The following is a 22,285-nucleotide window of genomic DNA, read 5'->3' as shown; positions in this document are numbered from 1 at the left end:
TTTAATGGATTTTTATTATCTTTCCAGTGGGATGGTATTTCAGCCTGTCAGAAAGGCGGTTACAGGTTTAGATTAGGCTGAAAATAGGTTTCCATTAGAAGATGCATAAAAAGACTTGGGAGACAAATTAATGATCATACATTTAAATGGTATTTTAGTGCATTTGTAAAAATACTGTATGTAGTACTGTTTAAAATACCATATTTTAAAAAGTTACTGTTTTTGAAAATATGCAGTTGCTTGCCCAGCACATCAACTTCAAGAACTGATGTTCACATGCTGCCAAATTCAATTGGATTCAGGTCTGGGCTCTGGCTGGGCCACTCAAGGACATTCACAGACTTTCTCTAAGGCCGCTCCTTTGTTCTCTTGGCTGTGTGCTTCAGGTCGTTGTCATGTTGGATGGCAAACTGTCGCCCCAATCTGAGGTCCAGAGCGCTCTGGAGAGGGGAGTTTTCTTTCAAGGATCTCAGTTCACTTAGCTGCATTCATCTTTCCCTCTATCAGGACTAGTTGCCCCGGTCTCACTGCTGAAAAACACCCCCACGTCATGATGCTGCCGCCCTCCCTTACAGTGAAGCATAGTGGAATTAGCCAGGTGATGAGCGGTGCCTGGTTCCTCCCCTGGCGTGCACTTGGTATTCAGGCCAAAAAGATAACTTCTGGCTTCATCAGACCGAGAATCCTGTTTCTCATGGTTTGAGAGTCCTCTAAGTGTCTTTTGGCAAACTCCAAGCAGGCTGTCATGTGCCTTTTACTAAGGAGTGGCTTCTGTCTGGCGTGATTTGTGGAGTGTTGCCCAGATGGTTGATCTTCTGAAAGGTTCTCCCATGTCCACAAGGATACGCTGGAGCTCTGTCAGAGTGACATTCTGGTTCCTGCTCACCTACCTGGCCAAGGCCCTTCTTCCATGATTGCTCAGTCCACTGCAGCTCTGTCAGAGTGAGCCTAAAGTGTCTGCTCACCTCCCTGGCCAAGGCCCATCTTCCATGATCGCTCAGTTTGGCCAGGCAGTCTAGAAAGATTCTTGATGGTTCCAAACCTTTATCCACTTATGAATGATAGTGTCTACTGTGCTTTTTGGGACATGTAAAGCTGCAGCAATTTTATTGTACAAGAATTTTTCTAGATTCTATGCCTTGACACAGTCTTTCTGAAATCACGGCATAAATCTGGACAGGTACAGAAACATTCAGGTACATAATGCTGGTCTGAATATATACATCCCTCTCCTCGTTCTCCTTCTCTCACCCTGAATATATGTATATATATATATATATATATATATATATATATATATATATATGAATTCAAGCCATGGAGTCAAAGGAACACACACACACACACACACATAAATATATATGTTCCCCTCTCCTCGTTCTCCTTCTCCCACCCTGAATATATGTGTATATATATATATATATATATATGAATTCAAGCCATGGAGTCAAAGGAACACACACACACACACACACACACACACATACATATATATATATATGTTCCCCTCTCCTCGTTCTCCTTCTCCCACCCTGAATATATATATATATATATATATATACGCGTTTGTGTGTGTGTGTGTGTGTGTGTGTGTGTGATGAATGGAAAAATGTAATAGTGTGTCCTTTGTCACTATGTCTCATTACAGTTGCCTGTATAATAGCTTATAAAGGTTCAAAACCTTCCCATTTGTTCAAAATACATTGCAATATAAATCATGCATTTTCTTTAACCTATGAAAATGTCACCACGCCTCAGTCATACATTTATCAAAAGATTATGTCAAGAAAAAAAAAGCACCATTTATTTGTACGGAAAACCCGTGACCGCTGAGTGTGGGCGTGTTCCTCCGGACTCTGTCAAATTCCACCCAATCAGCGAACGAGCACGTCGTGTCCACGTGACTCTCATGTTATTGAAAACTGCGTGACATCATGCGTTGTTTACTCACAGAGGGAGCAGAGCTTCTCCGGGACGCAGCGAGTGGCCTAATCCCCTGGACGAAAACATGGCAACCGATATCGAAAGACTCGCCCGCTTCGAGGAGGCACACTACGACGAGTACGAGTACTACAACCTGAACGAGTACCCCTGTCACGCCGGAGGGAAAGGGAGGACTAAGAGGGAAATCGGACTGAACACCAATCGCCATTGCCCTGCAGGGCACGAGAGGAAGATCGTGGAGAAGTACCACAACAGCGAGGTGAAGCGCAAGAGGACAAAGAGCTGCTCGTCCTGAGAGGTAGATTAAGGATTGAAGACTACGGTAGGTTTAAGGTTTAAGTGTATTTTCATCTGTTTTTGTGCTGTTTAGTGTGTCTAGCTGCAACATGCCAGGGCACGTTCCCCTTTCTCCCTCTCCTCCCTCCCTCTCCTCCTCCTCCTCCTCCCACCCTGTTGTGTAACAGCAGCCATCTTCTAACTAAAACCCCAGTAAAGTGTCTGATTCTCCCATTATTTCTGTTTATGCAGCCTATTTGTCTACTATTTAATTAACCTGATATAAAACCAGCAGTTTGATTTGCATACTGGCACCTCAAAGTCTCAAAAATGTACATTTGACCTTTGTGCCTCTTTTCCCAACAGAGCCAACCTGCACAGACTGGAGCTGAAATGAGAAACGGATTGTGGTCCAAATGTTTGTTCGCCTTCGCTGACCGACCGACCGACCGACCTACCAAATGGGATACCAGTGGTTCCAGTGACCGTCGCAGACGCCTTTTCCATTTGTGGTCACTGGAACTGGATTCCCCACAGTGTCGGGTTGCAGCTCCGCACATGAATATCACATTGTGTTGGGGTGTTGGCCTGATGTATGTGTACTGTAAGTGGTGTTTGTGGATTTTAAACGTTCTGAGTCACTTTAAAGAATAAAGATTTGAGAAAGTAAACTGGTGTGCTGTCATGCTGGCTCCAAGAAAGTGGTGCGGTTTAATGGCCGACGAGCTCACAGCCCATTGTTGTTCAACCTGCCCTGTAGTTTGTAGATTTCCCATCCTACCTTAAACTGACTGACTGCACTGTGACCTTTCGGCCCCTGTTTGCCTGTAGCTGCATTATTTTAAGGTGGAATGGGAAAATTCGAATAAGCCAACTATAGGCTTTTGCTTTCTTTTCTGCTCCAAGGTAGTGGTGAGCTAGGCTGGTTTTCTATTAAAGTATCAGCATCCTATCTATTCTGTCACATTTAGGACACTTATCAGGGTTTATGAAAAAAGAGTGATCAAAAATGGTTGCTGTAGTGTAGTAAATAACAATACACTTTCCCTGTGGCAGACCAGGGTTCAAATCACTGGCTAGGCTAGCCCACCACACTCCGTTAATAAAAGGCCCTAGGCCCCAAGTCTCCTGATGGTACATTCACCTACCTGTGTAACATGATTATACTGATCAAGTCAACCAAATGCCATGTTTATTTTCTAACTAGTCTTTATCTCTTTTCCTTACGGTACTTTGAATATGGGAATATGCAAATGAACTTCTGCCCTATTTTGCACCTCATTCATAAGTGCCTTGAACGCATTTAAACACTGTATAAGTGTGAATAAGCAGGGCTAGCCTGCTGTGGATGATGTGGTTAGATGTTGTATTTGTTTTTGCAACAGAAATTAGCATGGAAATTATGAATTGAAAATACAATTAATTTCCAACTATGATTTGTGAGTATAATATGTTTATGAGAATTCTATGAGGATATGAGCTTTTCAATAAAGTTGACTTTTTATTTCGAATAGAAAGAAAATATTGAAATGAAATTCGACAAATCTGGCAGCTGGATGTTATTGGACCGTTTTCAGTTGGATCATCTGGAAAATCTACCTGCGTTAGACTCTTTGTAAAGAAAATGTGGCTGAAACACTGTCATTAAATTAGCATAGCTTAGTTTTGGACATTTTGCTGTTTTCTTTCATGCCAAGAACGTTGGCAGATGCAATTAATTCTAGTATGACCCTTCATGAATAACAGCTATCGCATATAGAGCGTCAAATGAATACTATCTCTGAAAAAAAGGGTGTGAACCACTCCAATAGATACACTGTTCTCACTGCAACACCTCACTAAAACCGAACATCAGTCAACATCAGTGCATACTGCTACTAACAATACACTGATCAGCCATAGCATTAGCACCACAGCCTTGTTTCTACACTCATTGTACACCAATTATAGCTCCATTTACCATATAGGAGCACTGTGTAGTTCTATAATTACTCACTGTAGTCTATCTGTTTGTCTGCATACTTTCTAGTTGGTGGACTGTTCTCAGTCCCGCAGTGACGCTGAGGTGTTTAAAAACTCCAGCAGCACTGCTGTGTCTGATCCACTCGAACCAACGCAACAAGAATTAACACACCATCGTCAAGGGTAACTTTCTGGTGGGCCAAATCAAGGTCCTAACAAGCTTGTTTGGGCACCTTGAGCTTGATTATCTGAACTCGAAGTCTAGAAATGTGATGTGGGGTCTCTTCTATACCCCATCACAACATGCTCCTCCTCCAGGCTTCACATGTTGCAGTTTCATTGTTTTGCAGATGATGTGCAGATCTATACACTAAACCGCCACATGGATGAAGAAGAACTTCTTGAGCCTGAATAGTAACACACTCTTTATTCATCTAACCTGTTTTGCTTAAAGTTCCTTCCTCTAAGCTGCATACTTTTGGTGACAGGGCATTTAGTGTTGCTGGCCCCAAGCTATGGAACTACCTCCCCTTGGAGCTGCCTTCCTGTTTATCTGCTGATCTGCAAATCTTCAAAGCTGGTCTTAAAACCCATCTTTTCCAGCTTTAACTGCATGTATTGTGTTGCATTTCTGTATGTGTTATTTCAATAGAGTTTATTTGTACAGTGTCTTGAAAGGCACTTATCAAATAAATTTAAATGATTACTGCTATTATTATATTACCCCCAGCACTCAGGAACTGAAATAGATCAGTAATGGTCCACTATCATCATTATTAAAATATGTAACATATTTAATCTACGTTATAAGAAACCATTTGAAAAGATCAAAATATCCAATATTTCTTGTAGATTCTTGTTTTACTCGCTTGATATTTTAAAGCTGCCCCCAGTTCTCTTCAGCTGTGAAAAACTGGGCCATGGAGGAACCTGACCAGGAATAGGCAATAAAAAAATGCTGTCTCAAACACCCTTGCAGTTAAGTATGTCACTTGGCATGGGACATGCTGTGTACAGTATACAGGGAGCTGCATGTGGGGATGCAGAACTGACCCCGATCCCATATTGCTGAACAGTCAAGTTGAAATAGGGATACGCACAGCAGTGTATTTTATATATATATATATATATATATATATATCGTCCATAAGTCCATAAGCCTGTGTAGAAGTATATTACTGTTTATTCCATAATTTCATATTTACACAACGGTGCAAAACTTGTCCCCTTGCAATGTGCCTCATGCCTTTTCATTTCTTCTTGGCTTTGTTTCCGCCATGTTTGTGGTGCATTCTGCATTGCAGAGATCTGTGGGTAACTGAGGGCAGATTCTGAGATTACATACAGATCTCTAGCCACAGCACAGAGTTTTGTGGGTAACTGGTGTCTTTGATGTAAGATGTATGAACTATGTAGTCCTCAGGTGTGAAAAGCTGTTTGCGTAAACACATAATGCAGCCAAACTGCAGAGTTAATTAGAATTGTGCGCTTCACTTAACAACCCGGCTTGATTCAGACCAGCCTTGTCCAGTCTAATTCTACCTTTGGGCCTTAAAACCAGAGCGAACTTAGGTACACAGTTACACTTTAATGGACAAAAGTATTGGGACACCTGCTCATTCATTGTTTCTTCCAAAATAGACCTTACTCCAGTCTAAGAAATCAGAGTATGCCGTTTACATGACCATTTGAATAATAATTAGATAACTTCTTAAATCTGATTCTGAATGGGTTTTAGAGTGTGTGTATACACACTCATCGCTTTTCAAAGTGAGAACCTGATGGTGGTAATAGTGTGATGATTTGGGGAGGGTTTGTTGAGGGTGTTGTTGTACCAAGCCCCAACGCTTTGGTACGCTTGAGGTTTTTTTCTGTCATTTGTCCATAAGCAGTTCTCCAAAGAGTGGACCAAAATTGTCCAATGCCACCAAACACCAATGCCACTGGTTAGGATTCCCTTTTTATGCTCTCTTATGTTCGGACTTGAGACGTAACATCATTCAGTGTGCAAACATACAGAGACGGTTATAAATTTGCTGTTTTTTTTTTTTTTTTTTATTATGAAAAATTCAAGCATCTTGTAGCAAAGCAACTCCTCAGTGCTCTTTCCTAATGACACTTCTCCAAAATAAAAAGCCGAACAAACAAGTCCTTAACTGAAAGGAAAAAAAGGAACTGTTTCCTCCTCTAAATTGCATCACTATAGTAGCCGGTTAGCTTTGCCAGAACACATTTTTTTGGTAGCTGATTTTAAAACAAGCGTCTGAGAGGATGCCCCCCCCCCAAGAAAAAAGGAAATCAGAACAGAATTGAGAGAGAAAAAAAATAAATCACTCCACCAAAGAGAAAGTAAACAAAATAAATAATAATTTTTAAAATTCAAGCATATTTGAAATCTGAAAAGGCTAATCATACTTTGGATACTGGGAATATGTAGAACCTACACTATATGGTAAGGATGTGCATCATTATCCCACATGCACTAATTTGTTTAAAAAAAAAAAGAAGAAAAAGTCCCTACAACTATACTAAATATATCTGGAGGTACATTCAGTGTACCCTAGAAACCTGAGTGGTCATATTCTGTTCATCATGCATAGCATATCAATATAGAAATACTTCAATGTGATGTGCAATGATCTGCCACAACCTGTGGAAACATAAATGGGTGTCGAAGCAGGACAAGTGGCTGGACATAAGTAGTATGCAAATACTACAGTACTACAGAAAGGCATGCATAGCTAAGCTAACTAAGGCTGACGTTAACCACTGCCACTTACGTGCCACGTTCTGGTTATCAAACTCTAGAGAAAAGCCAAAAGCTGTCCTAAAAAGTGTTTTTTTTTTTTTTTTTTACACTTTTACAGGTTAATACTGACCCCAGTATAACCCCAGTGGGGTTCTGGAGATTTAACAAAGGAGAATGCCACTGATTTTTCAATATTTCTGCATAATTAAATGGCTAAGATGTAAGCAAAACAGTTCAAAATGGTTAGTTGTGAAATGCACTGTTCCAGAAAAACCCATTCTTAGAATGGGTTCCAGAACAGCTGAAGCGTTTAATGCTTCTATAAGCTGCATTATCGAAAGCTATTTGATGAAATGGTTACAACTGTGTTGCCTGAGATATGGTTTTAGCATATTTGATCCAAAATTGTAAGCAAAAACTATTGGATTTTTAAAACCTATGCAGGGTGGAAGAGTACATGCAGGGCCAATAAAACCTATAGTGTCTAAAGAAACCCAGGTGTTTTAGATTTACCTCTATTTTACCAACATCTTATATAAAACTGAATTGCACAAATTTTAAAACATTAGTGGAACTCCTCTTTAAGTCCAAAGGTGGAGCTCAAGGCTAAACATTCTGTTTGGCTTTCTCAGATGGCTTGATCAACTGAATTTCCTTCCAAGCAAACCAGAAATTGCACAACACCACCCCGCCCAACACAATAGGGCCATTATGTTAAGCGTATAAAGCACTTGCAGAATCTTCATCCCACTACAACCAAATATTCCAACTGAACAGAGATGCACTTCACTTGGAGGCAATAAATTAAGCATTATTAAGAATTATTCAGCTATGAACAGCCATTGGTCTCGGACAGCTGTGGTGGACAACATTTCAATGGCATTATGATACAGTCTTGGTATAAAAACAGCATGGCCCGAAACATCGGTCTTCATGTACGGCAAGTAGGCTGTTAAGAGTGAGTTCTAGCAGTAAGGCTTTTGCTACGCCCCAAACACTGAGTCATTCAAGTTATGCGCCCAAAAAAAAAAAAAAAAAAAAGAGACAGAAGTCCATATTTATACAGACTGTTGAAAACTGATTAAGATCAGGCTCCAGTCCACCAAACCTGGTCTCAGTATTTGATTATAGGCAAATACTTATTGCCTATCTCAGTGTAAAGCTGAGAGGTTTCATGGAACCGACTGACCTGTAGATGGAAACATGCAAACGTAGACAGAAACTCACCTAATGTGCATCCAGCTAAACCTACACTACTGTCAGTAGAGTATTGTTAGAAACAGGCTTGACACCTCAAGATCCTCATCAAGTAGAAAGGGCTCCTCGTTTCAAAAACAGCTTACTCCACAAATAGTCAAACTGCATCCTTTGGTGGACCTGCAAAAAGTTTGTACAAATTCCTACAAAGAAGAGCAAAACTCTTCCAATTCATCCTAAACATCTGAAATCAACCCTCTGTCCGACTGTGTTGATGCTCCACTGAACAAGTGTCCTTTAACGCTCCTCCAGCATTTGGCTCGAGTGTCAGCAAGCTTGTGAAGAGAGAATAAAAAGCTTGAAGAAAGGTTCGCCGTTATTGTGACATCTAATAACTGTAAAGAACATTCCTGTGAAGCCTGGTCAAGCAGCAGCAGTATTGTCGCTCCCCGTGGCACCTGAGAGCACTAGCTCTTGGCCGTGCGGAGCTTCCGGCGGAAGTACTCGGGAGCGGCTTCCTGCAGCCAGTCGGAATCCACGAGGCACAGGTCCCTCATGTAGCAGCGAGACGTGTGCAGGAGCTCGTTGAAGACCACGTAGGCAGGCTTGGCCTGGAACAGGACGGAGGACGGGTGGATTGACACGGGCTGGTGGGTGTCCAGTGCCACGTAGCTGCCGTCTGGCTGAAGCTCGGCCGCGTTGGTGAACATACCGTGGGCCAGGCAGCGGCGCACATTCACCAGCTCAGACTGCGAAGACTCCAGCTTCAGCCCCAGCTACAAAACAAGAAATAGTACAGGTGGTGAACAACAACATCAACATCAACAAGAACACTGCTGAAGATGGTCATGTACTTGGTGCAATAGTTTAAGGTGCAGTATCCCTGTTAAGCCATTAAAGTGTATCCACAATATTTTCCATTATTCAATATTGGAAAATATTGGATATTTCTATAATATCCACAGCCTACAAGCTTTTGTTTATTAGCATTAAGCGGTATAATAAATATTCCATGAAAACCACATATATAACCACATGACAACAACAACAACAACAAAAAAAAAGTCTACCGAGTGGCGCAACCATATAAGTGTTAGCAATCATCAGGAGATCTGGAGTCTTAAAGAACTTCTTTAGCCTTGCCCTCTATGGGTGAGTATGATGACCCATCTTCTGCCTCATCATTGTGCTTGTTTTCACCCTTCTAGTGCTGGTGGCATCATGTGCTATTAAATAGTAGGTGGGAACTGATCAAGACAAAATCGGGAAAAATATTTTAAAATAAATAAAAAAAACAAACAAAAAACAAACAAAAAAACTGAATACCTTGTATTTGAAAACAAAATCACCTTCCATTTTGACTGCAAACACATGCGTTCATGAGCCAGTGTGGGTCAATGCCAATAGTTTCCCCTCATACTACCTAAATATCTACTACACATGTTCAAGTAAATGACCATTTTACATATTTTACAGTTTTAGGCTCTGGAATTCACCTATAGATAACTGGCGGGAACCATGAAGTATTATATTTAACTCCTAAAATATTTAACTCCTTGAACCGTTGGGACACTTCAGCTGTAAGGAAAATGCTTAGAATTTCCCTTAGACAGTTTGCAATATGGGAAAGAACCAGCAAAGACAGTGAGAAGTTACTTTACTGTAGCTTAAAGCTGTATTATTGTCCCATAATAATACAGTGTTTTAGCGATTAAAGGGAATTCAATGTTATTGTAGGGCTGGGCAATATGATAAAAATACTACATAATGATATTTAAAGACTTTCATTATACACAATGTACAAAATGCATGTAATCACAGACTAAAAGTGTCAGTAGCGACAGATTCTTAAAAGCTACTATTCGGATTCTCTCCCGTACTGAATATAGTGATACTTATATCTGCTGCTCTTCATCGAATTAAACCAGTCTAATTACACGGTTTGTAATGCAGCCAGCAGCTGATCAGTGTTTATTAAGCACTAACAGTAGTCTCCATATGCTTATAAAAGCATATTATCACGATAAAATTTATCCCGATACAATAAAATATCGTCATATTACCCAGCTCTATGTTACTGATTATTGTTATTCAAGCTGTTTAAAATTAAATTAGTCCTTTCCATGTCCCACCTCTTATTTATTTAATTTATTTATTTTTGTACATATAACAGCATGCTGTCTTTATTGTTGGATGCACTGCAGCAAATTCGAAGTGTATGTTAAAAAGAAAACATTATCGTTATTAGTCTAACTGGAGTAGAAATAATCATATATGCTGCAAGTAATCTACAGTATAGGTGTTTTATAGTAATGAGGGCAATTAAAGAGCATATAATGCATGGTGATCGTATGTACAGCGATTACAACAGTGCAAATTGGAGACTTATTGTCACAGATGTGCAGAAACAAATGAAATAGCAAGAGTCATTAGAGCTGGTCATTTTTTAAAAGGCCAGGCTCTTTAGAAACTGAAAGTTTCTCGTTCTCCATTCGCTTTCCCAAAGCTGTGAACAATCAAGCTGTACCTTAATGCAGATGTCTCTCAGCTGAGCTCGGACCTCAGCCACTAGAACCATGTTCCTGCTGTTTACAAAGTTCTCTCTGCACCACTCCTGTAAAAAAATGTAAAACCAATAAAACACTTTCTAACCCAAGAACAGATAATGTTCTCACTAAAGCCTTACTAAACCACTGGACTGTTACAGCCTTTGTGTGTGTATAATTATATATATATATATATATATATATATATATATATATATATATATATATATATATATATACACACACACATATGTATGTATCATTAATATGTATGTAATGCTCATTTAATGTTCTTAAGCTCCTCTCGGAACAGTTTCCTACCTTATTACTATTGACTTTCTTGAAGGCCCTGTAGATGTTCAGAAGCGTGATGTGATCTCCCTCGCTTGAGATAAATTTCTTGCGCACAGCGAGCACCTCGTCTCGGCGGGCAGGCGGGTTGTAGAGCACAGAGTCCACAGAGAGCAGAGAGAGGATGGTCAAAACCTCCTCAGCGCAGGAGAACTCCGGAGAGATCAGGATGGTCTACACAACAAGGAGACAGTCAAATGGTCACGGTCATGTCAAATGTACCAATGCTTACAGGATAAGTGATGGTTTACCCAATTTCCTGAACACAATACATAGAAATAAATATAGTCCCCTTTACGCTCATTAGAAGGGTGGATGCAAACTACTGGGTGACACACTGCACTGCATGCAGTATTTGTGCTGTGCCTGAATAATAACAGGGGCCTAGCTCATGAAGAATGTTAACCATTGGACTTTCAGGTTCATAAAACCCAAGAAGTACATGGTGGTTTTGGTTACTCAGATTAAAGATTCATGATTAATCCCAAGGCGTGTGCATATGAAAGTGTGACGCTTTCAACAAACAGATGTTTAAAACATTACTACATTAAATGAAGGTAATATTGCTGCCACTATGTTAACAATGTTGCTTTTAGCGGATACACTAAGTCCCCTTCTAAGGAACGCATTCAGCCAATTTAAGATGTACCCATTGCTGACATGGAAGTGCAAATACACACACTGAGAGGAGTATTGCCAATAGAATAGGACTCTCAGGAGCAGATGACATGAACATGAACCTTTGGGCACTATGCCATCTAATGCCAGACGTGGGCTAGAGGAGTATAAGCCCCCCAGCATTGAGCTGTGGAGCAGCGGAACTGTGCTCTCTGGAATGATGGATGGTGCTCCAACCAATTCTTTTGGGACAAGTGAGGGAGTTGGAAATGAGGTGGGATGGTGGTCATCCAACATCCTGACTTCACTAACTTTTTTGTTGCTGAATGCAATTATAACCTCACAGCAAGACTCTAAAATGTATACAATTCTCTCTCTTTTTTTTTTAAAAGAAACAATGAATGGGCAGGTATCCCAATATTTTTGTCAGTATAGTGTATAATCTGTGCTTACTCATGTGGACACCTCTGCATAGATGCCAGGTACTATAAAACATAATAGTTTTAATAGATGCCTTGCAGCAATTTGCAGAAATGTGACCCGAAATAGACTGGAGGGTGTCATCTTCACCAAAAGGTCTGTCCTGATTGGTCCGAAATGTGTTTATGACACACTTCCCAAACATAACCTGTTTAGGCATGCAGTTGTACTGGTTTAACACTGGGAGTTCTGTGTAATGCCGGCACAACCACAGTGCATGAAATCAAGTGAACTACAAGCAAACCAATGTCTTACACTCACTTTCTTGGGTTGCTTTAAGCACATCCGACACAAAAGTCCAAAGAGACGTTTAACTGAAGGATGATGTTCTAGATATTCCAAATATGATCATATGCTGTTCCTCTACATCTGCAGTGAGAACTACATGCTTCTACCTACAAGCTCTTCCTATTCTGGGTTTCAATCTGGTGCAGTTCGCCCCCTAGTGCCCCAAGTAAGAACTTTATTGTAGAACTTTATTGTATAGAAAGTATGGGGAAACACATGGATATGGTACGTCGAGTCCAAACACGAGAGAATGATCCTAACTTACTTTGGCAAAGCGTGGCTCCAGGGGGAAGCAGGCCATTTTCTTCCCCAGAGGAGTGAGGGAGACCTGATCATCCTTCCTCTCCACAGCCCCAAGCAGATCCAGCTGCTCCACTGCTGTGCGCATCGACTCTGTCCAGTCACAGGTAGAAATATCAGAACTGCTGCACATTCTGCATTTCTGTATGTTACGCAATTCAAAAAAACGTTTATATTCTACACTGTGTTAATGCCATAATGCAGGGGTGTCAAACTCTGGTCCAGCAAAGCTTGGTGGTTTCCCTGTCCTGCTGCACCTGATTCAACTAATGAAATAATCATCAGGTTTAGTAAGTGCGTTTAAGCAAACTGTGCTGGACGCCAGGACTCCAGCACTGACTTTCAACACCTCTGCTATAATGGGATCAGCCTGGATTATTGGTCATATCATATCATACATATCAGCGCTGTTGTGCAAAAACCTTGTATCTCCAAAATAGCGTAGAAGGGAAAATAATAGTTTTATCTCAGGTTATTTTGGAGCATTTCTATTGGTCCTTTTACCATGATTTATTTAGTGACTAAATTATATATATTTTAGATTTGATAATGTAATAACATTCACAAAAATAAAATAGTTTTCAAATTATACTAAAAAGTAAAAAATAAAATCGCAAAAAATGTGGGTGAGTGAAATGTGGGTTTTGTGGCACAATGGCAGTATATTGATCATAAAATATAAAACACTATTATTAACACTATTTATTTTTAAAAGAGGAACAGTACTTGGACAAAAGCACATCATACAGCTAAAAACAGCAGCAGAAGCCACCTTGAAACCTTGGCTTTGTACATACATCTGTGCAGTTACAGAGAGCAGTGTGTCAGTGTCAGAAGCACCATTTGAGCTTACTTAACTAGTCCTGTGCTGATTAGTGCATGCAGACTGATGATCAGTGGAGTACTTAAACTTCTACATTAGTTACGTAGTTTCAGTACTAAACTAAATAAGCTAATTCCAGGTGTCAGAAACGTCTTAAAACTCTTTGTAAGAAGTGAGCTGATGTATCATAACCATATCAGGCTCTTACCAGGCGAAGGCTTGGACATGAAGTCAAAGTTTAGCACATCTGGAACACCCAGAGCCAGCAGCTGCAGCACAACTCCAGCCAAGTTACACCTACAAATACAGTTGAGTCAAATGAGCAAATCACCAGTAATCACTGTATTAAATGCACCTTCAGAAGCACTTAAACATACAGTACTGTGCTGAAGCTTTAGTCATCTGTGAAAGTTAGAATGATAAAGCTGCTTATCTGAGCAGTAAGTGTTTATTTACTCAGTAAAACACTGATATTACAATAAACACTAATAACATTCATAAAGAAAGTCGTGATTTTTACATCACTGTGTTCAATAAATAATCTCCAAAGCTTTAATCATGGGAGTCTAGTATTATTCAGAGTTCTCAACCAACACCTGGTTTGGTGTATCAGTGCTGATGGTATTTGGTAAATGGTAAATCAGGTGAGCTGCTGCTGATGGACAAGAACACATGGACACTGTGCTGGCTGGGGACGTCCAGGAGAAACCTGGACCCAACCTGGCTTTGTCCTTCAGACTAGCTCAGAAGATCTCAACTATTCTTCAGTATAACTTTCTTCAGAAAGAGAAGTTCTTGTTCCTTTTTACTGTATTAATGTTCACCTGCCTCTGTTCTAATGGGATCTGGAGTTTCTACAGTAAAAACCCTCTAATTGCTGAGAGACATGCTTTAAAATAAAGTGCTTAGGTGTGTAAAAGCTCTGCACAGTACTGTAGAAAACCTGATGAGCAAACCGGACATAAAATTGTTAATAAAATCACACATTTGCTATAAAACAATGTGCAAAAGTCAGAGACCTCGAATTTGTTTACTTTTTAAGTTTTAACTTTAGATTACAAAGCAGAAAAGACAAAGAAAAATAATGTTCAAAAACCCAAGAAAAGTTTCTATGCAATTTTACTAAAATAAAGCACTATTTGGTGAGTTGAACACGTTTTCCAGATACGGTATGTATCTTTGTATGATCACTAACATTCCAAAATATTTGTAAGCATTTTTAAATACTAAAACAAAACCCATACACGTACTTAAAATGTGTAATTCATATACGTTACCGTTGTATTTCAGGTACAGTCATGCTGACTAGGTTGTCAAATTCATCCTCAGTGTAAAGACGGTAGCAGGATCCTGAGTCCTCTCTGCCTGCCCTGCCTGCACGCTGCCACGCCTGCGCTTTAGACACCCGCTGCACTGCCAACACTTCCAAACCACTGTCTGACAAACCACAGCAGAGACAGAAAATCAGCATCAGCATAATGAATGATGGTTCAGTATGGTGTGATTTATTAAACAAAGCCTAAAATAAGAGATTTAAGCTTTAAAAAGGTAAAAAAAAAGTTTTGTAGCTTTAATTACAAACAATAAAAACAGTACATATTCAGTTATTCAGCTCACCTGGATTATAGCGCCTGGCTTTCACCATTCCAGTGTCAATGACATATTTGATACCGGAGATGGTTATGGACGTCTCTGCGATGTTGGTTGATAATATGACTTTCCTACAGCCCTGACAGACAGACATAGATCAGTTAATAAACATGACACAGGGAGTCGGATTAAGCTGACTTGTGCAAGGTCAGCCTTAAAAAGGTCCATCAACTGCATGTTTTATTCAAACTTGGCAAACATACACTATATGGACAAAAGTATTTGGACACACCTCTTAATCACTGAATTCATGTGTCTCATTGCCACATGTGTATACAATCAAGCAGCTAGCCATGCAGTCTTCACAAGCATATAGAGTTTTGAGCACATATAGAGTTCCAGACCTGCTGTTAGAACTGCAACAGGGGGACCAACTCCATATTAATACCTATAGATTTTGAATGGGTGGTAATTAAAGCTTCTGTAGGTGAAATGTGTAGGTGTCCCAGTACTTCTGTCCATATAGTGTGAAGAACATTAATAAAAGTTAGTAGAGCAGGAGTGAAAGACAGGTACACGCTGGAAAGTAGTAGTAATTATACGCCAGGAGAAAATGTGGATTATTGAATATTTCCCTAAATGAATTTATGAAGGACCATCAAAAGGTACTAGGGCTACCTTGGGCGCAGGCTGAAAGACCCTGAGCTGTTGGGCGGGAGGTAGTGAGGCGTACAGGGGAATGACAGTCATTGGCCCACAGGTGTCCGGCAGGTGCTTGGCAATGTCCCTACAGGTACGTGCCAGCGCCTCGATCTCCTCCTGACCAGTCATAAATACCAGGATGTCATGAGACGGAGGAGCTTCCTGCATGATCAAAGAAAAACAACATCAGACTTCCAACCACCAGCTTGTCCTTATTTCTCTTGAACTTCTGACCCATTTTCAATACTCAAACATAGTGAGGTCAGGATGATGGATGATCAGCTAATGACCAGCTAATCCTAATCTCATCACAAAAGTATTGGACTGAGCAGCATCATTCCAGAGAACACAGTTCCACTGCTCCACAGCTCAATGCTGGGGGACTTTAGACCACTCTAGCCCACACCTGGCATTAGGCATGGTGCTAATAGGTGCTCCTAGGTTCTTGTTTATCCGCTTCAGAGTGTCAAACTTAAATATAATTGATATAAACACAAGATCTTTTTGTGCGTGTTTGAGACTTTGGCCTGCAGTGATTGCGGCAGCAGAACTAGGGTCAGCGTCTCTAACAGGGCTGTGTATTGGCAGTAACCTAGTGATACGATATGTATAATGACACAGGGGTTACGATTCCATATTTTGAGATATACTGCCATACAGTAAGTAAGACAATGTGATTTTTTAACATTAAATCTTAGACAAACTGTCACAGTTTAAAAACACCATCATTTGGTATAAAATCTGAATAAAAGAAAAGTTGACTTTTTTCAATCAGAAAACACTGCCATCTAGTGGCTGGGGTTAAAACACACCACTAAAACTAACCACTGTCTGACAATGGTCAGTAAACTATTCATTAAAACATAATATAACAATAATTTGATATATCAATCATTTCTTACACCCCCTGTCTAAAATAGGTCCCCAGTCCAAGTATTCCCTATGCAAGTATACCACAGAGGTCTTTAAATAAAGGCTTTTTGCATTTGATTGCAGCTGTTGTGAATGTGATCATGTGACAACATCAATCAGACATATTTAATTTATTGCCGTCTGGATGTTTTTACAGACTGAGACACTAATCCAATCTGAATAGGGTTTATGCCAAAGTCTAATCCAGCACGATCTCAGAAACAGCGAACATCGAGTAACCCTCTCTTACTAAAACCATTGATGGAAGACTGTTCGATAAGATAAATAAACATCTGATGTTTCTCCATCACAGTTACTAACCTGGTGGATCTGAAAAATGGATACCAGTGCTGCCTGCAGATAATCAGACTGGGGCTGCTTGGTGTAGTAGATCTGAATAGGGTGCTGCCGGCCCTCCAGGTATAGCACAGGGGACTTATTGAAGTACTGAGAGAACAGGTCCACATCCATGGTGGCAGACATCACAAGGACCTATGAACCAAAGATCTGAGTTTAGCTGACGAAACAGCACTGTTGAGCATGGTTTCGTTCATTCGTTCATTCGTCAGCCCATGTTAGCTCTTCACCTTTAGAGGTATCTTATTGTGCTCTTTGCGTTTGCGCTGGGCACTCTTCACCACACCGAAGAGGACGTCTGTATGGATGGTACGTTCATGAGCCTCATCCAGGATCACCACAGTATAGCGCAGGAGTAGAGGGTCTCCTATCGCCTCTCTCAGCAGCATGCCGTCAGTCATGAACTTTATCTTGGTCTCAGAGGACGTCACATCCTCAAATCGTACGGTGTAGCCCACCTGGTAAACACAGGAAGTTAATAACAGCAATCAATGTTAACAGTGACAGTGTCTACCTTCTCGTAAAATAATCTGATTACTAGTGGAGACATGCATTTAAAGATCTGATGCAATATTGCTTCAAACTGTCGAGCATCTAAGATTCTACTTGAGCTGAAAATATCATAAAATATCTACACCAAACTACACTTAAAGGGATAGTTTGATGCAAAACCAAATTAACATGTTAATTAATCACTGGACTCAGATACAGTCGATCAGCCAAGACATGTTTGGTATTTGAAGTTTGCTTCTGTAGTTTAGAACAGGAGATGCTAGGCTAACATTTCTAACAAACACTGTACTTAGACTGTCTCCAATTTCCTCTTTGTAAATACACTTTGTAAATACACAAAAAACATCTCTCAACCTGCTCAAAAGGAAGCCAGATCTTCATTTGTTTGGCACAGTTGTGGTTCACAGCTTGCAATAACTTGCTCTTACAGTCTAAAAGTCTATAAACTCAAAAATAAACTTCTTCAGTGTAAAGTAAATAAATTAATATTGTGTATTTACAGTGCTGAAAATGTTGGAGCCTGGCATCTCCTGTTCTAAACTAAAGAAGCACAGCATCAGACAGCATACATGTCTTGGCTGATCGACTGCATCTGGGTAAATAACATCATGCTAATTCAATTAATTTTTTTATCAAACTATTCCTTTAAGCAGCAAAATGGACAACTATTTATACCCAAATCTTAGTAGGAGTATTCATGGCTTAACACCTAAATCAAATTATCTACAATCGAAATGAAGTCACTTATTGGTGGATGGGACCCAACTTATACTCTAGTGGCAAAATGCATCCAGTGCAGCATCAGTAGCATCACACTGCACAGCCTCTGTAGAAAGGAGATCCTAACACTTAAGATGAATGAGGGGAAACCAGACCTGGTCAGTAAAACTCACCAGCTTTCCCAGTGAACTGTTCTTCTCCTGAGCCACTCTGCCTGCCAGAGAGATGGCGGCCACACGGCGGGGCTGAGTGACCGCAATAAGGCCCTGTCGACCAATTCCAGCTTCATACAGGTACTGAGGAATCTGTGTGGTTTTGCCAGAACCCGTCTCTCCTGGAGGGAAGAGCAGCTTGTTAACTATTATTATTATTATTATTACTATTATTACTACTACATACAACAAAGAATAATGAAAATGCTAAATGCTATGAATCAAAACTCAAAGACAAAGTTAGTCGGGAGAGTGATTCTGGACTTGTCTGGCATGTATGATGCAGATTTTGGCTTCTTACTAAAGCAGTATTGTGCGAGAATTGATTTATTTATTTTTTGCTCCTGGGCTCCCCCTACAGGTGGGAAGTGATTTATGGACTTTGAGCCTCCCCTACAGTGCATTCTATACACCTGCATTTCTGGACAAGCTGAGAGATACAGAACTTTCACTAAAAGTTAGAGCTTGGACTGGTACACACACTAATATAACTCCAAAGTTTAAACCTGGAGCAGCAACGAAGGTAGTGCTTTCCTTCCTGTTACAGTCAGTGGAGCATCAGCATAATCCTGAAATTGCTAATTTTGGTAAAATTGCCACAGTGTTGTTTTAAGTGATCAGTTCCACCTTAGGTGCTGCTGCAGATATTCCACCTGTAGATGGCACTAATGAGTCTTTTCACTATTGCTCTTTGTAACTGTTGTAACACAGGACTGAGTCGACTACTTGCACAAAAAAAAAATAAAAAAATAAACAAATAAATAAAATAAAATAAATAAATATATATATATATATATATCCCAAACCCTGCCACATTTGTTGTGATTTGATCAATAGCGGATTTATATTTAAAGACATTTACACTAATTTGACACATAGACAAAAAGCACCAGTAGACAGATTTGAAAAACTGCTTATATTGCTTTATAGTGTCAGGATACTGTAAATGTCCTTAAATATTGATAAAATATTTGTACAAAATGTTTATCCTAACTAAGTACTATGATATAGAATCTTAATATTATAAAATACATTTTTATTGGGAGTAAAGCAAATGATGATAAACACAATAATAAAAATAAGTTATTAATAATGACTTTCTACAGCTTTCATTCACATAAATAATAAAAACAGCAGACCAGCGCCCCCCACAGGAGGAACATCGTCTCTGCAGCAGGATTTAAGGTGGAGTAGACAGACCGAGCATGAACTTTAGCCTCGTGTTCATAAAAACACTACTACAGATACATGTAGTACAAGTGTCTGTAATCAAGAGCCAATGCACCTCAGCATCCTACACGGGCGTCTTCTGGAGGCCAAGCCTGTCCTAACACAAAGTCACAGAAGTTAACTTAGCGAGCGTCTTCACGCTGTCTTACCGATGAGCACGGCATTTTGGAGCTGTCTCAGCTGGCTGATGAGCTGGGGTTTGGCCTGGTAGATGGGAAGCTGTTTCCTCTGGGCGTCTAAGAGGATCGGAGCGTTTCCTTTCCTGGGCAGCAGCATCCCAGGTTTCTTCTCGAGGCGGGAGAAAGGAGAGCCCGGCTTAAACTTCTTGGCCGGAGGAGGATCGGGGTCGTGGGGCATGATCTGGAGGAAACGCCGAGCCAAAGGAACCCGTCCTTCGTTCACTCAGACTCAGGCTCGGTGTGTAAAAGGAGGAACGGGGCAGTTAGTGAGGTAGAAAAGTGACTGCAGATGTTTACCTCCGCCGAGCAGGAGGCGCCTCCCACGTGGCTCACGCTTTGACGTCGCACGGAATTGACGTAGGAAGTGTGTGTTTGCGTGTGTCGCACCACAGTTTAACACTGACTGCACATGTGGATGAAGGCTGATCGGCACTGTCGGCAAAAAACTCGTATTTCCATTTTTGTTTTTCACTTTCTGTGAGAAATTCTCGTGAAATAATTAAATAAAATAAATAAAATAATTTTTTAAAAATATTTTTTTCCCATTTCCCTGTAAAGTTGCTATTTTGGTTTCATACAGTCCTGAAACAGGCAGTGATCTTTCTTATAATTGTTATAAATATCACCTGCCTTCATTTAGGAGTACTTTTTAGTCCAGAAAATTTGTTGATCTAGATATTTTCTTAAGATAATTATCTTAAGATATTTTTCTTATGATAATTATTTCATGAAAACATCTCAACGAGTTATTTATTTTAGTTAAGTATTTATTTATATATGTATTTATGTATTTATGCATTTAAAACCCATGTCCTGTTTGTAACTCCATATAATAAGCATGCAGGTTCTGTAACTGTGCTGTAGGCAGCAGCAGGTTCACATTGGGAAGCTTTGTTTTTTTTAAAGACCTAAAATGCCACCAGTGATACAAGCCATTTTACGCCAATTTAAAGCCATAAAGTCATTCTCCTAAGTAAAAATGCCAGGAAAACACATCCTCAATGTAATTCATATGGCTGGTCCTATGTTACCATTGATTTACATGGAATTACACTCAATGTTTACTAGTAAAAAGTCCCATTTATAATGTCTATTACTTATTCTTATTCTTTGTCTGTAATTAAGTACAATTGTAATTCTAAATAACTTCACTGTAATTCTGAAATATTAAGTATGACAGCAGTGTCAAAGTCATATGTTTATGCCGTTGTATTTTGAGAAAGTGAGTGCATCTGTATAAATAAAAATGGTTCACCGTTTAGAAGTTAGAAATAAAAAAGGCTGTATAAGAACCCATTCATTTTGGCCTTTCTCTGGCATGCCCTCCAGCGTCTGACCAATCTCTCCTTGCTTTTTACTGTGTGGACAGAAGTATAGGGACACCTGCTTATTTATTGTTTCTTCTGAAATCAGGGGTATTAAAAAGAGTTTATGCTGTTTCGTTGGAGTAAGCCTCTCATGTACAGCAAAGATAGTTACTCCAACAAAAGCAGGATTAACTCTTCTTTAATACCCGTGATTCTGGGAGAAACAATGAATGAGCAAGCGTCCGAAGACTTTTGTCCATATGGTGTATCTACCTATCTTAAAGATATTCAGGTGCAGCTTAGCTGGACCCTGTTTATGTAGGTAGTGTAAGGTCTCTAGATATGTGAATATATCTTGTTATTCATACCATCATTATAGTGTTTCATGCATTTAATTAATCTTCTATTTCTCTTTTGTGCTCATTAGTGATATGAGATGGTGTGTGTCTGTGCACAAGACACTTTGGCCACAAGGGGGAGACATACACTGTGTTTTTGACCCTACAGGTAACTGAATCACAGCATTTCAATGAATGTATCTCATGACAAATGAGTATTGCTATGTTTCCTTTAGTTTATGTACTGTAAGCTGGCATTAGCACACATCTGAACCCGTGTCTGATACTGAACAAACCCTTTGATCATTTTCCTGGGGAAAAACCAGATACACTCAGAGTACAAAGCTCTAACATTTATGACATTTAGCTGACGCTGTTATCCAGAGTTACTTACAAGGTTACTGGTATTACAGAGGTGGGCCAATGTAGTGTTAGGAGTCTTGCCCAAAGACTCTTATTGGTGTAGCGCAGCATAGTTACCCAGACTGGGAATCGAACCCCAGTCTCCCACGTGGTGAGGTAGCTCACTAGCAGGTAGTGGTATTATCTGTTGCACCACACCAACCACACTAACACTTAAACTAAGGCCTGAATAGGAGTAGACTGTGTTTCTCTGTTTAGCATCAGGGTGGCACCGCAGGTAGTGCATGTATCTGGAGTTGTGGGTTCAATCTTCACCCTGGTCACTGTC

At 40.0% G+C, this 22,285-nt stretch overlaps 1 protein-coding gene and 1 pseudogene across 1 annotated transcript; one reads left to right on the top strand and one right to left on the bottom strand.

Moving 5' to 3' along the window:
• Positions 1 to 1,937: 1,937 nt before the first annotated feature.
• LOC140572720 (nuclear protein 1 pseudogene) lies at positions 1,938 to 2,891 on the top strand (annotated as a pseudogene).
• Positions 2,892 to 6,226: 3,335 nt separating this feature from the next.
• dhx33 (DEAH (Asp-Glu-Ala-His) box polypeptide 33) lies at positions 6,227 to 20,294 on the bottom strand. The gene is made up of 12 exons (XM_072663698.1): positions 19,920 to 20,294; positions 18,502 to 18,662; positions 17,326 to 17,553; positions 17,060 to 17,230; positions 15,803 to 15,988; positions 15,152 to 15,263; positions 14,812 to 14,971; positions 13,743 to 13,831; positions 12,677 to 12,804; positions 10,996 to 11,199; positions 10,656 to 10,742; positions 6,227 to 8,904 (listed from the first exon to the last, which is right to left on the bottom strand). The coding sequence occupies exons 1-12, from the start codon at positions 20,125 to 20,127 to the stop codon at positions 8,596 to 8,598; spliced, it is 2,043 nt and encodes a 680-aa protein (XP_072519799.1). The 5' UTR covers positions 20,128 to 20,294; the 3' UTR covers positions 6,227 to 8,595.
• Positions 20,295 to 22,285: the final 1,991 nt, after the last annotated feature.

The sequence above is a fragment of the Salminus brasiliensis genome, chromosome 1, assembly GCF_030463535.1.
Source record: "Salminus brasiliensis chromosome 1, fSalBra1.hap2, whole genome shotgun sequence".
Classification (NCBI taxonomy): Eukaryota; Metazoa; Chordata; class Actinopteri; order Characiformes; family Bryconidae; genus Salminus; species Salminus brasiliensis.
This window is presented reverse-complemented; position numbering and strand designations above follow the sequence as displayed.

Coding starts and splice junctions, on each gene's coding strand:
- dhx33 (XM_072663698.1), bottom strand. CDS start 20,127: ATGCCCCACGACCCCGATCCTCCTCCGGCCAAGAAGTTTAAGCCGGGC. Junction 15,989..17,059: donor CCATTTTTCAGATCCACCAG/GTTAGTAACTGT, acceptor TTGATCATGCAG/GAAGCTCCTCCGTCTCATGA. Junction 11,200..12,676: donor TGGAGCCACGCTTTGCCAAA/GTAAGTTAGGAT, acceptor CTTGTTGTGTAG/ACCATCCTGATCTCTCCGGA.